The sequence below is a fragment of the Myxine glutinosa genome, chromosome 11, assembly GCF_964187855.1.
Source record: "Myxine glutinosa chromosome 11, kmMyxGlut1.1, whole genome shotgun sequence".
NCBI classification, from domain to species: Eukaryota; Metazoa; Chordata; class Myxini; order Myxiniformes; family Myxinidae; genus Myxine; species Myxine glutinosa.
In genome coordinates this window covers 135,832,975-135,848,474 of record NC_136271.1, presented here as the reverse complement: position 1 = coordinate 135,848,474, position 15,500 = coordinate 135,832,975, and the positions used below count along the sequence as shown (strand labels likewise).

The window sequence follows — 15,500 nt, the reverse complement described above, 5'->3', positions numbered from 1 at the left end:
GCAGATCTTCATCTACAACTTCATGTTCCTCTTCAGGCACTTGTTGGTTGCTACATTCTAGACATTTGCACATTCTACACATTCTAGTCTAGACATTTACCCTTTCTGCATTTACAATTTGTTGCTGCAATCAGATTGTCTGGAGCTGGTGGCAAAGTGCCCCACGTGATAACCAGCTTTCCGTTGTCCGTGTCCCATGCATGCTGGTATGGTTTGGTACATTCATAAACTGCCGGAGTGCTCTCCTGTGAAGTGCTTGATAGTTTGCTCTGTCGATGTGCTGCTCAAGTGAGTCTTGATTTGGTGGAAGTGAGCTCTCAAACCTACACTCCATCCTGAACGTGTTGTACCTTAGGACATTGACATCATCCACTCCTTTCTTTCCCGTGTACAGAGTGCAAACAAATTGTTTGAGTTCTTTATTCAACTGCTGTGGGCACACATCAAATGACTGGTCTAAATTCTTAAATGTGTTCTGACACTTCTCATCAGACAGCATCAACTTGAGTGCCTTTGTTTTCCCTTTGCCATAAAATGCACCGACAGAATCGCAACCGGTGAAGCTTCAGATGCATCATCAGCAAAATGATTGTGTACCGCCGTGACATCAATTGTCTGGGCTATATTCCCTCTTCCGTCATGAAACAGAACTCTGCTGTTTATCAATCCTGCAAGGCCTACTGCTAGAATGAAGACCTCTGTATTTGGACTTCCAATGATGACTGAACTTGGTGCTTCAGAGGTTGATGCTTGATGCTGCGCTGCACAGTGGAGAAGTATTCTAGTGTCAGCTTCCTCATGATCTGTCTTGAGCTCCGGCTCTTCTCCAACTTCCAGCTTACCAGATACACTGCAAAAGGCACGGCCCTGTGATCCGTGTGCCGAGAATATTATCAAGTATACGTGTTTATCAAGTGGGAAACTATCAGATTTTCCTGTTTTTAATCACATTATCATGAAGTTTGATGAGTAATTTATTAAAATTTACACCTAATTTCATTATTACCTCTGCCACCAAAGGTGGATGGAGGTTATGTTTTCAGCCCTGTCTGTCCGTTTGTTTGTTTGTGAACAAAAAAATGTCAAAAGGTTGTGGACGGATTTGGACGAAATTTGGCAGATATGTAGCGTATGCCACAAGGACGAAATGTTTATATTTTGGTGAAGATCCGGATTCGGATCCGGCTAAGAGAATTTTTTAAGTGATTCTTCACCATTGGGAGATTGGGCCAAAAACGATGAATAGCAGGATAAAAAGGTTGTGGACAGATTTGGAGGAAACTTGGTGGACCGGTTGGGTGTCTGACGAGGACGATTCGATTTTGGTGAAGATCTGAATATGGATTTGGATATGAGAATTATTTATTTTTTTAAGTGAATCTTCAGCATTGAGAGATCGGGCCAAAAACGATATAGAGCAGGATATCTCAAAAAGTTATGGACGGATTTGGACGAAAGTTGTTAGACAGGTTGGGTGTTTGACAAGGAAGAATCTTCAATCTTGATGAAGATCCAGATCCGGATCCAGCTAGTATAATTTTTTAATTGATTCTTCACCATTGAGTGATATGGCCAACCAGGCGGAGGTATGCTCTCTACTGAGTGCCGTTCTATTGGGATAAGAAATCAGGACTAAACAAGCTATTTTTGAACTTTTGGTCTAATTTTGTACAGGGGTCAATATAAATTGCAGTTATGATGCATGGGCCTTACACAGTAATGCCCATGTCTTGCAGGGGTGCGCGAAAGGCTTATCTAAGGTTTATTTAACATTTATCTAACATTTAAGTAGGTTTATCTAACATTTATCAAACTTAAACTAGCTCCCTCAAAAAGTTAGGGCAAATGTGTGATGACAACAGAGTACATCTAGATCTCGAAATCTACACTGGCTATAACAGTTAGTTAACTGTTACATTGTAATTTTGCACACTATCATGTTCATCACAAAGAAGTTAACATAAATCATAACATCTGAATATGCTACTCGTATTGACATCCACCTTCACTTTCTTCATGCTTTTCTTTTCTTTTTTCGGCTCTGATAATTTTTCCAAGATGACTAATGCTGACGAGTGATTGCACCCACGATGATATCCAGCTTCAGGAGGCAGAGTTGAACTAGTGGTCGGGTCGTGAGCAGGAACGATGTCCATAGCAGGCCCATCACCTAGTCCCAGGTCAATACCAAACTTCTCCGCGGCCTGGATTGCAATAACAGCTTCAGCGGTCCCTTTCAGCGAACACAACACTCCATGAATTTTATCCAACTTTTCTCTTGGAAATGCGTTAGTTTTCCTGTCTCTTCTGGCAAAACATTCATACAACACAAGGGTTGCTTATTTGATTCCAAGTCCTCTGAACTCGACGACGTCGAGCTCATCGCCATGATGGATGCGATGTTGACCGCGTGAATAACATCGACCGAGCCGAATACACGCGGCGAATGGCGGACTTTCCAGTCCTATTCATAGTAGTAACTTCGGACATGTTTTTAAAAAACATTCTGAAATCAGGAGCAAAAAAAGGGAGTGGCAACATAACAGATTAGTTTTACAATATTATTTAAAATGTTTACATGTGAAAAAATGGTGGTTTGGAGTGAGGCCCTACGAAAATGAACAATTTTAGCGGTCATCCCATAGTCTCATTTGAGGTTGAAACATAGTCAACAGTGGTGCTTGAATGCAGGCTTGTACACTTCCCATTGAAGGTTGTTGTATTTGTAAATGTATGGTGATACTATATCTCTCACTCTCTCTGTGTGTGTCTGTGAATTGTGTATTTATTTCCTTTTTGTCTTTGTCCACTTACATCTGTCTCAGGTCTTTGGGTCCCCAGATAAAGATGTCCAAGAACCAAAATTTCTGGCAAGCAAGCTTGTGCAGACAAGTGGAGAACATGAAGAATGGTTATCATTTAAAGTCACGAGTATCTTGCACCAATGGCAGGTTCATCCTGGTAAGACCATGTTTTGAGGATCAAAATATTGTGCTCATGTCACTCAATTTTTTTTCCCATCTATACTTGATTTAAAAAGCATCGTTTTTTATGTCAAATGTTTCCACAGTAAGCAAATTGGAGCTTGAGATTTCGTCGCATTGCCCGTGCAATAAGGATGCACCTGAGTTGCACGTAAAATTTTCAGGTGAGTATGAAATGAAAAGAGGAGGTTGAAGTGTTGGTGTGCAAGATAACTTGGTCTATTGGTGCATGTCGACAGTATGTTTTAATTGTCTTGATTTGGTCTTGAGCACTGGCAACCAGATGTATGTAACTGTTATTAGTCCCCTACCGGTGTACACCGGAGGGGACTATAGGTTTGCACTCCGTCCCTCCGTCTGTCCGTCTGTCAGTCCATCAGTCCATCAGTCTGTCCGTCCGTCAGTCCATCAGTCTGTCAGTCTGTCCGTCCGTCAGTCTGTCAGTCCGTCAGTCTGTCAATCTGTCAGTCTGTCAGTCCGTCACACAAAGAACAGTTTTCCGGACTTTTTTTTCTAAACTCTTAATGCTAATGATTCCAAACTTGGCACATGGTCTCCGCATGATAAGTTACAGATCAAGTTCGAACTTCACGACGTTTCGATCATTTTTGACAAAGTTATGGCACTTTGAACTTTGGTAATTCTGATGATCGTTAACTCAGTGCCATTTTAAGTTTTAATTTCCTTTAAAAACGATTTTCTCTGCAATAATGGGACCGATTGAGATCAAATTTTCACCATAGGGGGGACTCGGTCTGTCGAATATTTTAATGGTAATTATGACGTCACATGTCACGTGGTTCGGCCGCCATATTGTTTTCCGTGAAAACACGAAAACCCCTTTTTCTCTGCAACGGCTGAACAGATCGAGGCCAAACTTTGCAGGCAGAATCGCATACCCATGGCGAACAAAAAGGTCAGCGAGCATGACGTCATGCATCACATGGTTTCAGAGTTATGACGTTTATAAGCATGAACCTTTAAAACCTAGCCCCTCCCTCATTTTTGATCCAATCGAGGGGAAACTTCACAGATCTGTTCAGCATGTCAGTCTACTAAAATGTCATTTTGGAATTTGCGATAGGGCACGTGGTTTGGCAGATATCGTTAATTAAACGAAAATTTTTTTTTTTTAAATGGATATCTCTTGAATCGCTGGTACCTCAGACCGTGAGTTGGTAATTATATAATTCACACAGTGCAATACGTGCAGGCTGCTCCACGGAGCGACCTTGCGGGCTTAACAACGAGGCGAGGCGTGACACACATGTGTCTCAGCATACCTCAGATCAAGTTTGAAAACCAGCATCAACCGTGCATAAATTTGCATATTCGACCATTTTTGACAAAGTTATGGCACTTTGAACTTTGGTAGGGGACATGTATTGCAGCGCAATACTCAGAATGCTTGTTGTAATTGTAGTGCTATGCCAGCAGAGGGCAGTTCAATGTGGGGGGAATTGAACTGCTTACTTGTTCTGTGAGGTTCCTAATGTAAAGGATGACATGGTGTCTTTACCAATATGAGCTTGCACCATGATAAGCAGAAAGCAGGATGTTGGGTATATGAACAAAATACAGTCGTGGCCAAAAATATTGGCACCCTTGCACTTTTTTCAAATAACTCAGAATTTTCTCGAAAAATAAGTTGAAATTGACAAAAGTATTTGGTCTCCACAATTCTTTATTTCCCTGTTAATATTACAGAACCTTTGTTTTTGATTCAGAAATTAATATATCCTTTCAAATCAGAAAATAAAAAGAAATGGCATTGAGAAAATGATTGACACCCTCGACTTAATATTTGGGAGCACACCTTTGGACAAAATAACTGGTCAAGCGCTCCTATAGTCATGAATGAGCTTCCTGCACCTCTGTACTGGCAGTTTATCCCACTCTTTTTGTGCAAACTGCTCCAGTTCTCCCAGATTTGAAGGGTGCCTTCTCCCAACTGCTGTTTCCAGATCTCCCCACAGGTGTTCAATGGGATTTAGATCTGGACTCATTGCTGGCCACTTCAGAACAGTCCAGCGTTTTGTCTTGAACCATTCCTGGGTGCTTTTTGAAGTGTATTTGGGGTCTTTGTCCTGCTGCAAGACCCATGACCTTCGATGGAGAACCATCTTCCTGACACCGAGTTGAACATTGTGCTCCAAAATGCCTTGGTAATCTCCTGATTTAATGATGCCATGCACACATTCAAGGCACCCAGTGCCAGAGGCAGCACAGCAACTCCAAAACATCACTGAACCTTCTCCATGTTTGACTGTAGGGAAGGTGTTCTTTTCTTTGAAAGCTTCATTTTTGTTTTCTGTAAACATAGAGATGATGTGCTTCAACAAACAACTCTAATTTGGTTTCATCTGTCCACAGGACATTCTCCCAGAAGGATTTTGGCCTGTTCAGGTGTGTTTTGAAAACTCCAGTTGGGCTTTCGTATGTCTCTCTCAGCAGCGGGGTCCTCCTGGGTCTCCTAACATATAACCCCTTTCATTGAGTTGGCGATGGATGGTGCGAGTTGAAACTGTCGCACCTTGTATCTGAAGGTTAGTTTGAATCTGTTTGACAGTTGATCGAGGTGCTTTCTCCACCATTCGAACAATCCTTTGCTGCGATCTTCGATCAAGTTTTCTCTTGCGGACATGTCCAGGGAGGTTGGCTACAGTACCACGGGCCTTAAACCTCCTGATAACATTGCGTACGGTGGACACAGGAACATCAAGGTCTCTGGAGATGGACTGGTAGCCTTGAGATTGTCCATGCTTGGCTACAATCTTGTGTCTGACCTCCTCAGACAATTCTCTGATGTTCTTTCTTTTCTCTATGCTCATTGCGGTACACACAGTGACACAAAACAGCAGAATGACTCCTTTACTCTATTCAAACTGGTTGAATGAGTGATTTTTATATTTCAGGCACTTGCAACTCACCACAGGTGAGTTCAATTCCAAAGTAAAGGAGAATCACCTGCTTGAAATGTAATTGTTTCTAACAACTTATAAAATGTGCCAATAATATTGTTCAGGCCATTTTATGATTTATGTGTGGAATAAGCTAATATTTAGTAAGTTTTTCCACTGAAAACCAAAGAAATAGATACATGGATACCAAATTATTTTTTAATTTCAACAATTTTCTGGAAGAAATGATGCATTTTTTGAAAAAAGTGGAAGGGTGCCAATATTTTCAGCCACAACAGTAGGGTAGCAGGATAGCCTACAGATATGCACACTCACCTTTGAGCTGCCTAGCCTGGGTTTTAATCTAGGTCCAACTGTAAACTGTCATCTTTGGCGTTTCACATGCTGGGCGAGGCATAGATATGTGCACCATCTCTCGAATGGGCATCAAACTGGTTTCCCCATCTGTTAGCAATAGTTGGTGATGTTCAAATACCTTTCTGTGTCCTTCGTGAAGAGGAGGTGAGTTCCTGCACTCTTAGTCAAATAGGATTTCTAAATGCATTTAGTGGTGTTACAATACTAATATCATGAGATAAAATCAAATTATGAAAGTAAGAAAGAAGAGACCATTGCGATTATGGATTTTTATTTTCACATTGTCTTTGCACAACAGATGGTCATACTTCAGAGGAAGATGATCGGGGAGATCAAGGCCCAATGCTCGCATTTGGAAGAGCCCAGAGCCAGAACCTTCTTCCACACCTTTTCATCATGGGGCAATCAGGAAAACAAACTGAGGAGAGTAGACGACGTAAAAAGCGTGACCTGGGTGAAGAATATTGTTTCAGGCATGTGGAGTGACAATATTTTGCATTTCAAGCTAAGTTTTCAATTGAGTCTGCAGGGCAGATTCGTGATAAATTCAGTGTTCGAGGGTCAACTAACGGATTTACATGTGTGTGTAGGGGAAGTAGGGGAAGGAGGAATACATGCGTATGGGAAGGAGAACAGCAGGTCCTGAAACATACAAAACCATATATGATGCAAAGAGAACATATTAGAGGCCTGTTGCTTTTCTCTCTTTCCAGCTCGAAGGAGAGGAATTGTTGTCTACGAAAACTATATATCGATTTTCACAAAGACCTTGGCTGGTCGTGGATACATTCGCCACGTGGCTACTATGCCAATCTGTGTGCAGGACCATGCCCCTACATGTGGAGTTCAGACTCTCAATACAGCCAGGCAAGACACAGAGGATCGGTGCTGTGAGGTGGCATGCAGTCGTATTGAACACACAGTTACTTTGTGATGCGATCCATTTGTGTGATTGAAAAAGTTTTGCTGAAGGTGAATTGTTGTGCAAATGAGTACAATCATCTATATAAGCTGCATCGGAGCATGTGAAAAGATAATAGGAGCTATGTGGGTGATCAATAATTCATGGTCAGATGCAGTTAGGCTGGCAGGATAGCCTCGAGGTTCCTCACACTCACCTTTAAGCTGTCTAGCCTGGGCTCAAATGTTGATCCAGTTAGGCTGGCAGGATAGCCTCGGGGTTCCTCACACTCATCTTTAAGCTGTCTAGCCTGGGTTCAAATGTTGATCCAGTTAGGCTGGCAGGATAGCCTCGAGGTTCCTCACACTCACCTTTAAGCTGTCTAGCCTGGGTTCAAATGTTGATCCAGTTAGGCTGGCAGGATAGCCTCGGGGTTCCTCACACTCACCTTTAAGCTGTCTAGCCTGGGTTCAAATGTTGATCCAGCTATAAACTGTCATCCTGGTGTTTCACAGGCAGGCAGATTCATCAACGTGTGCCCCCCCCTCAGAGGGACGTTAAGCCGGAAAACGCCATCTGTCCAACCTCAACTTTCAAACTTGCCTCCCTCCTCTAAAACCCAATGGCACCTTGTTAAGTCTGTCTCTGGTGTATGCTCTCCTTCCATGCATTCCCAAGTGCCTCAATTCTGTTTGCTACCAAATATTGTTTCCCCCAATCTCTCATACTTCCCTGTCGTACCTAACTGCTCATGGACTCTGTGTATTTTGCATCTGAGAAGGTGGAGATGGTCTTTCAACCATCGACTCTGACTCTGCAACTGGACCGGATAGAATCAGCTCACGTGTCCTAAAATCCTGCTCTGCTGCTCTTTCACATCCTCTCTCTACCCTTTTCACTCTATCGTTTGCCAAGGTCATCTTCCTTCTGCTTGGAAATCAGCCAACGTCACTGAACATAACATAAAAAGTGCAAAAAGGCCAACTCCACACATGGCTTACTGACTTCCTCTACTCTCATAGTCAATGTGTGGCTCTCAATGGAATTCTCTAATTTCCTCTCCCTGTCAAGGCAGTGTTCTGGGCCCAGTCCTATTCCTGATCTTAATCAATGACCTCTCTGACACTGCAAAATCCCCTTTATCTATTTGCTGAAGACTCCACCCTGTGCCATTACATCCCTCATCCTTCAGCCAGGTAGGCTGCAGCCTCTTCCCTCTCTTCAGACCTTGATAAAATCACGAGCTGGTCTAACATTTGGAATATGACTTTCAATCCTGACAAATCTCACAATGACACTATCTCTCTCTCTCAAAGGACTGCCTGGCAACATTTTCCCATCTACTTTGAACTTCCTCAAGAGGATTGTTAAGTCATTCAAACTCTTGGGTCTCACTCTCAGCGTGATCTTTCTTAGGTAAATCTCATTTCAAAATTGGCCTCCAATGCCAGCCACCAACTTGGCATCCTCCGTCGTACAAGGTCCATCCTTGGCACACCTGAACTCCAATCCATCTACACGGCCTTTATCTGCAGCTTCATGGAGTACTGCTCTCTCCTCTGGGCTGGCTCCCCTGCCTCACATCTTGCTCAGCTTGACTCCGTGGAAACCAAGGCCTTCAATATTATTGGAATTTCCCGAAAAGCTGAGTCTGTAGTTCTCTGTCTTCTACTGCCCTCTTTTGGTCTTGCACCCTCTGATCTTTCCGTGTATTGTCCGCTCAGGTTTCTGCGGAGTACACAAGGTCAACAACCCCATTCTGGTGAAATACTTCTCAATCTAGGATCAATGCTCACCTCCACTCATTTGTTCCTCTTTTCCCACCTATGGAACCAACTTCCACAGACTCTTCCATCCCATTCGTCCCTTCAGGTCTTCAAGACAGCTGTTCACCACTGTCTCATATTAAATATCCCCCATCCAAGACCATGATATTTTATATCCTCGTCAATCCCCTCCGCCCCCCCAACAACTTTTTTTCAGCTTTCCTTCCCAAGGGTGTCCTTCTGTATACGCTTGTCCACCCCATGCATCCTCTCCTGGTCCTCATTCCTTACCACACCCATTGTTTGTCCAAGTCTCCCTTCCCTCTATCTTGGCCTTCAACTCTGCTGTTGATGTTTCCTCCCTCTCTCAACTGTTCCTTTTGGCCTGATCCGTTCAGTGTACTAATATGAATTACGTAAATATATAATTAATACCCTCCATGAGCCTCGACTATGTATGCAAAAATAAATAAAATAAATAAATTGGCAATCCATCTATTAAATATCCCACGGTGTCCTTAGCAAAGAGTAGGTGAGCTATCATCAGCAACATGAAGAAATTAGCTTCCTCACTTGTATGATGAGCATGAATGGAGTACTACAACTGTGAGTCTAAAGATACGAGTGTTATAACTATTGTAGTTTATTTCCAGTTGACAATTTTCTGCTCCTCGAATAATGAACCACCTTTTTCATAGTATAACTATTCTCAGTTAAGACGTTTATCGGAACCGTTTCATGCTAATCACAGCCATTGGATGACTTTTCTGGAAAGTTGCTGAGCAGTTGGGCAGGTGAAAAGATGCGTCCTGTGTTTCTTGGCAGGTTTTGGCCGAGTATGCAATGAAAAACCCCAGTGCTTCAGCTTCTCCATGTTGCGTCCCTCTCCACCTGCAACCACTGACCATTCTCTACTACAAAGGACGAGTTGCACGTGTGGAGGTGCTGCCTTCTATGATTGTACACTCATGCAAATGTCGCTGAGACATGCGTAAAGTTTCCCCAAAGCAGTGGCAAAGTGGGTTGTCCTAAACTAAACGATGTGAGGTTGCGTGAGCTTTTGTTCATTGCTGAATTAAGGGAAAGAGAGGATGTTTAAAGAGTATTCTGGAGCAGGTGGGATTTATAGGGTAGGAATGCGGAGAAAATGAGGGTGGAGCCAGCTGGGATTTCCTAGAGGAGAATGAAGAATATTCTCCGACATGGATGGTTCAAATTTGACCTGTAATACAAGTAGAATTACTGCATATATGTTGATTTTTTTGGGCTCGTATTTGAACCATCCATGTAATTTAGCACACAAAAGAAGGGTGTACGCTGATGATATCGAGAAAGAAGACCAAGAGTGCAATCCGAACAAGCAGTGCACCACGATCTCATGTCACCCAATCATCGCTCCTCACAATCTTCTCCACCCAGGTTGTGAGATTCAAACCTAGGCGAGGCAACTCACAAATCCCCTCAACTCCACCTGACACACCATCTTAGTTGTTACACCTTTCTGCCGACACAGACCGCCATTCGCCTTCGTGAAGCCTAAAGAAGAACTAAGTATTATCGCTTGTGAAGGCCGGTGTTTGTTTTTTTCCCTCCGATGAGGAGTTAACCCCCAAAACACATGCTTCTCCTTTCTTCCCACAGTGGATAGCATACTTCGATCAATGTTCTGTTGGTTCCATGCACTGTTCATGAAGTCTATTTTTTCATTCCTCTTAAGCGCAATCATTTTGCTTTTTCTGTCAGTTCATCTCCTTGCTGAATTTGTTCAACTCTGGCTCCACTCTCAATTCATTGTTTATTTTACCTTCTGTCATCTTGCTCTTCCATGAACCTTGACCTTGCGAAAAATTATTTAAAAAAAAAAATAGATGCGCAATAGGGACATATACTGTATCTAACCAGACTGAACAATGTCTAACCTAACTAAAGGATCAATATATATATATGTGTGTGTGTGTGTGTGTGTGTGTGTGTGTGTGTGTGTGTGTGTGTGTATTAAAGGGTGTATTCTTGCAACCGATCGTGGCCTCTTAACTCCGGAAGATGCTTTGCATCTCATGGAAAATGACTCGGGCGCATTGATTAAAATGATATACAATGAGTCACGAGGGAAACATCACCCTTGATGCTTGAGAAGAGAGGCCAGAAAACAGTGCAGGAATTATGAGATATTTTCAGAGAGAAAGGATTCAGACTCAGCAACCAGTGATGCGGTGGGACGTCAGTGAGGTATGGAAAGCAGAGAGTTGGCGCAGGATAACATATACAATAAAAAAGTGGACTATTACCATCAATAAGCTCCTTGGAGAGAGCTATAATATAGATTTAATATGCTTAAAGCGACAATCAGTTTTGAACGACTGTTCATTGCATTCATAAAAAAATATTACCACACATATTCACTTAATGCAAGTAGATGAAAAGTTAATTCATAACAACAGACAAAGCTTTAAAAACGTATTACTATTATTCCTACATATATTAGTAAGACAAATTACGGTTTAGAAAGGACATTTGCTCCTAAAATGGTCAGAGTCATGAAGACGGTCACAATTGCTATTATCTCCTCGAAATGTGCAAACGTGGTGCTTAGACAAAACGGTATTTTGTCTCCAGTTAAGCCTTCATCAACGGGACAAGCGTTACGCCTAGGTCCCCCGTCGGTGAAGTGATGTGAGTTGACAAAGTGGAAGACGCAAGGCGGCCATCTTGGATTTTGACGTGGCGACCCAATTTTCAATATTGTTCTTCCTTATGCCTAGATGAATGAATGAAAACCCATTCATTCATTCATTCATATTCATTCTTATGCCTAGATACACCCACACACCATATTAGAAGTTAGTAGTTCGTTTATTTTTCAAGATATTCCGCTCACAAGGTTCAGACATACATGGCGGCGGCCATCTTGGATTTTGACGTGGGTTGCACCCACACACCAGATTAGAATTCGGTCCTTCGCTTACGCACGCACGGACGGACGCACGCACGCACGGACGGACGCATGCACGGATAGACGGACGCACACACGGATGGAGGGGAAAACCATAGTCCACCTTTCGCTCCGCGGTGTGACGGGGGACAAAAATCCAGCAGGGAAAGACAGACTCCAATGTTCTCAGCACAGTCCACCATCTTAAATTTGTATACCCGAGGAAACCTAGTAGCAGAAACCAAACGAGATTGTCCACAATGAACCCCGGATCTAAAAATCATATAGGAGGGATCTGATTGAACTATTAATTTTATGTGGATTTAATGTCCTGAAAATAGAAAGTACTTTGCTCTGCAGAAGGGATGTTTATGGCCAAATGAGATTATGAAAGCTCAAGAACAAACAAACATGGAAAGGCATTTGCTTTACTTCTCATATTATAAGCTTTATAAAATAGCACAGACATAGACAAAAGGAAAAAGAAGAATGAAATAAAAGGAGGAACTTTATTGGTTCACGAGTTATCAATTGACCACTATATTCGTCATGTGTGTGTGTCTGTCTGTCCGCAGCATAACTACCCGATGATATCATCCGATCTTGATGAAACTTGGGTGGGAGGTTGATATCATGATCTAGTTGTGTCCTGCCTAGAGTGGGCGTATTGTGCCACGCCCCAAAAAGATGTCTTTTTAGGAGGTAATCGAGTTCAAGCTACATCTTCTCCGAGGGGTTTGGTGGAATCTGACAGGGGTTTCGGTATTTGGTTAGGCCAATGTCGCGTGTCTAGCCCCACAGAGCTGGCTGGATCTTTCATTTTATTTTTTATTTTTTCATTTCATTTTTCACCGAATTTTCGGTATTGTGTAGCTAACTAACCTCATAACTGATTATACATTATTTTCTATCTCATTTAAAGGTCAGTAACCTTCGTTTTGACATTTCCAGGCCTGGCTTGTCCGTGCCTGGTGCTCTTCGGGAATTCTTACTGAGATCTTACAGTCCGTCCTTTGTCATTGAATACCGCTGGCTCGTGAACCATCTCGTCGTCTCCTGACTTGTTTGTTGTCCCCCGTCGCACCGCAGAGCGAAAGGGGGACTATGGTTTTCCCCTCCGTCCGTGTGTGCGTCCGTCCGTGCATGCGTGTGTCCGCCCGTCCGTGCATGCGGGCGTGCGTGCATGCGTACGTACGTGCGTAAGCGAAGGACCAAATTCTAATTTGGTGTGTGGGTGCAACCCACGTCAAAATCCAAGATGGCCGCCGCCATGTATCTCTGAACCTTGTGAGCGGAATATCTTGAAAAACAAGCATTTTGAGTATTGCGCTGAAATACATGTCCCCTACCAAAGTTCAAAGTGCCATAACTTTGTCAAAAATGATGGAATATGCAAATTTATGCACAGTTGATGCTGGTTCTCAAACTTGATCTGAGGTATGCTGAGACACATGTGTGTCATGCCTCACCTCATTGATAAGCCCGCAAGGTCGCTCCGTGGAGCAGCCTGCACGTATTGCACTGTGTGAATTATATAATTACCAACGCACGGTCTGAGGTACTAGCGATTCAAGAGATATCCATTTTTTTAGATACTTTCGTTTAATTAACGATATCTGCTAAACCACGTGCCCTATCGCAAATTCCAAAAGGACATTTTAGTAGACTGACATGCTGAACAGATCTGTGAAGTTTCCCCTCGATTGGATCAAAAATGAGGGAGGAGCTCGGTTTTAAAGGTTCATGCTTAAAAACGTCATAACTCTGAAACCATGTGATGCATGACGTCATGCTCGCTGACTTTTTTGTTCGTCATGCGTATGCGATTCTGTCTGCAAAGTTTGGCCTCGATCTGTTCAGCCGTTGCAGAGAAAAAGGGGTTTTCGTGTTTTCATGAAGAACAATATGGCGGCCGAACCACGTGGCCTGTGACGTCATAATTACCATTAAAATATTCTACAGACCGAGTCCCCCCTACGGTGAAAATTTGATCTCATTATTTTGATTATTGCAGAGAAAAATGGTTTTTATAGGAAATGAAAACTTAAAATGGCACTGAGTTAAGGATCATCAGAATTATCAGAATTCCCAAAGTTCAACGTGCCATAACTTTGTCAAAAATGATCGAAACGTCGTGAAGGTCGAATCTGATCTGTAACTTATCATGAGGAAACCATGTGCCAAGTTTGAAATCATTAGCATTAAGCGTTTAGAAAAAAGGTACGGAAAACTGTTTTTTGCGTGACGGACTGACGGACTGACGGACTGACGGACTGACTGACGGACTGACAGACGGAGGGATGGCGTGCAAACCTATAGTCCCCTACGGTGTACACCGGTAGGGGACTAATAAACGAACTACTAACTTATAATCTGGTGTGTGGGTGTATCTACGCATAAGGGAGAACGCTATTGAAAATAGGGTCGCCACGTCAAAATCCAAGATGGCCGCCTTGCGTCTTCCACTTTGTCAACTCACATCACTTCACCGACGGGGGACCTAGGCGTAACGCTTGTTACTAAAGTTTTGGAAGAAGAGGAAGATATATTTTGTAGATAAGAATCTGAAAGATACATTTTATTTGGCCTGGCCAATACCTTATAGCTGATTTGGCCAATGGCTTCACGCTGAAAGCCCTTCTATGAGAAATCTGTGCAAAGAAATGTTTATCTATCAAAACTTTAATTTCCACAGCAGTTTCTTTACTGTACAATGATTTTAATTTAATATTTCTTAAAAGAAAAGTTATTACATTTCCTTTGAAACGGAACAACCATTGTCATTTCATTTTTCTATTTCTATGTCAGGCAAAACATCAGACACCCTTCATAATTAAACAAAGTTAAAAACGTGATCATCAACTTGGCCAATAACTTAAGCTTGAGCAATTACTCAATAAGCCAGGCCAATAACCTGCAAACAAAAACATCAATATCCTGCATAGCAGGACTAATAACCCGATAAGCGAGTCCAATGACTTGTAGACAAAAGGTTACAAATCCAGTGAGGTGACCAACCCAATAAGCCAGGCCAATAACTTATACAAGTAGGCCGGTAACTTTGCTAGCACATCTTTCCATGTTGCTCTAAATGAGAGATTCAAATTTTGGACTTGGATTTCTGTTAACATTGTCAGCTCCCAAAGGGATAGGAGAGGCTATTTTAATCTGCTTGTGTGTGCGTGTGTGAGTCCGTACATAGATCAACTTTAATATATCGCACCATGGTGGCCTACTTTAAAATAGCATCCTGGTGTGTGAAAGGGGTCTCTCAGACATACGTTATACTCCAGCGAGGCTCTGCATTGTTAAATGATCTGTGTTGTTAATCATTTTACAAAGACCACAGAGTTTATTTTAAATCATTTTTGCTTTTATATTGTTCCTATATTTAGTGCACAATAAAGCAGAAGAAAGTGTTACCAATCCTTTGTATGGATTACTGTGAATGGGGTTTACATGCTCATCAAACAGGTCTATCGTTTCGTCAAAGCTTTTTGTCCTTTCTGGTAAAAGCCATTTTGAAACAAGAGAGCAGCACAGTTTATGTTTTGTATACCACTGATAGGCAGGATCTGGATCCGGACCTGAACCAACATACAATATGCTTGTTCTTGTCACTTACCCTACGAAGGCTGG

At 42.4% G+C, this 15,500-nt stretch overlaps 1 protein-coding gene across 2 annotated transcripts in view; it reads left to right on the top strand.

Moving 5' to 3' along the window:
* Window positions 1-15,287, top strand: part of LOC137436833 (transforming growth factor beta-2 proprotein) — a 53,820-nt gene extending 38,533 nt beyond the window's left edge. The window contains exons 3-8 of one of the 2 annotated variants that reach the window (XR_013625055.1): window positions 2,826-2,961; window positions 3,071-3,148; window positions 6,561-6,735; window positions 6,976-7,129; window positions 9,755-10,368; window positions 14,366-15,287. Coding sequence is in view for 1 of the 2 variants with exons in the window: in XM_068130987.2 (XP_067987088.2) it covers window positions 2,826-2,961; window positions 3,071-3,148; window positions 6,561-6,735; window positions 6,976-7,129; window positions 9,755-9,913 (702 nt within the window). In the remaining variant the exon portion in view is untranslated. Of the gene's footprint in view, window positions 1-2,825; window positions 2,962-3,070; window positions 3,149-6,560; window positions 6,736-6,975; window positions 7,130-9,754; window positions 11,545-14,365 lie in introns of those variants that run through there. The other variant, XM_068130987.2, reaches the window with a different exon arrangement.
* Window positions 15,288-15,500: the final 213 nt, after the last annotated feature.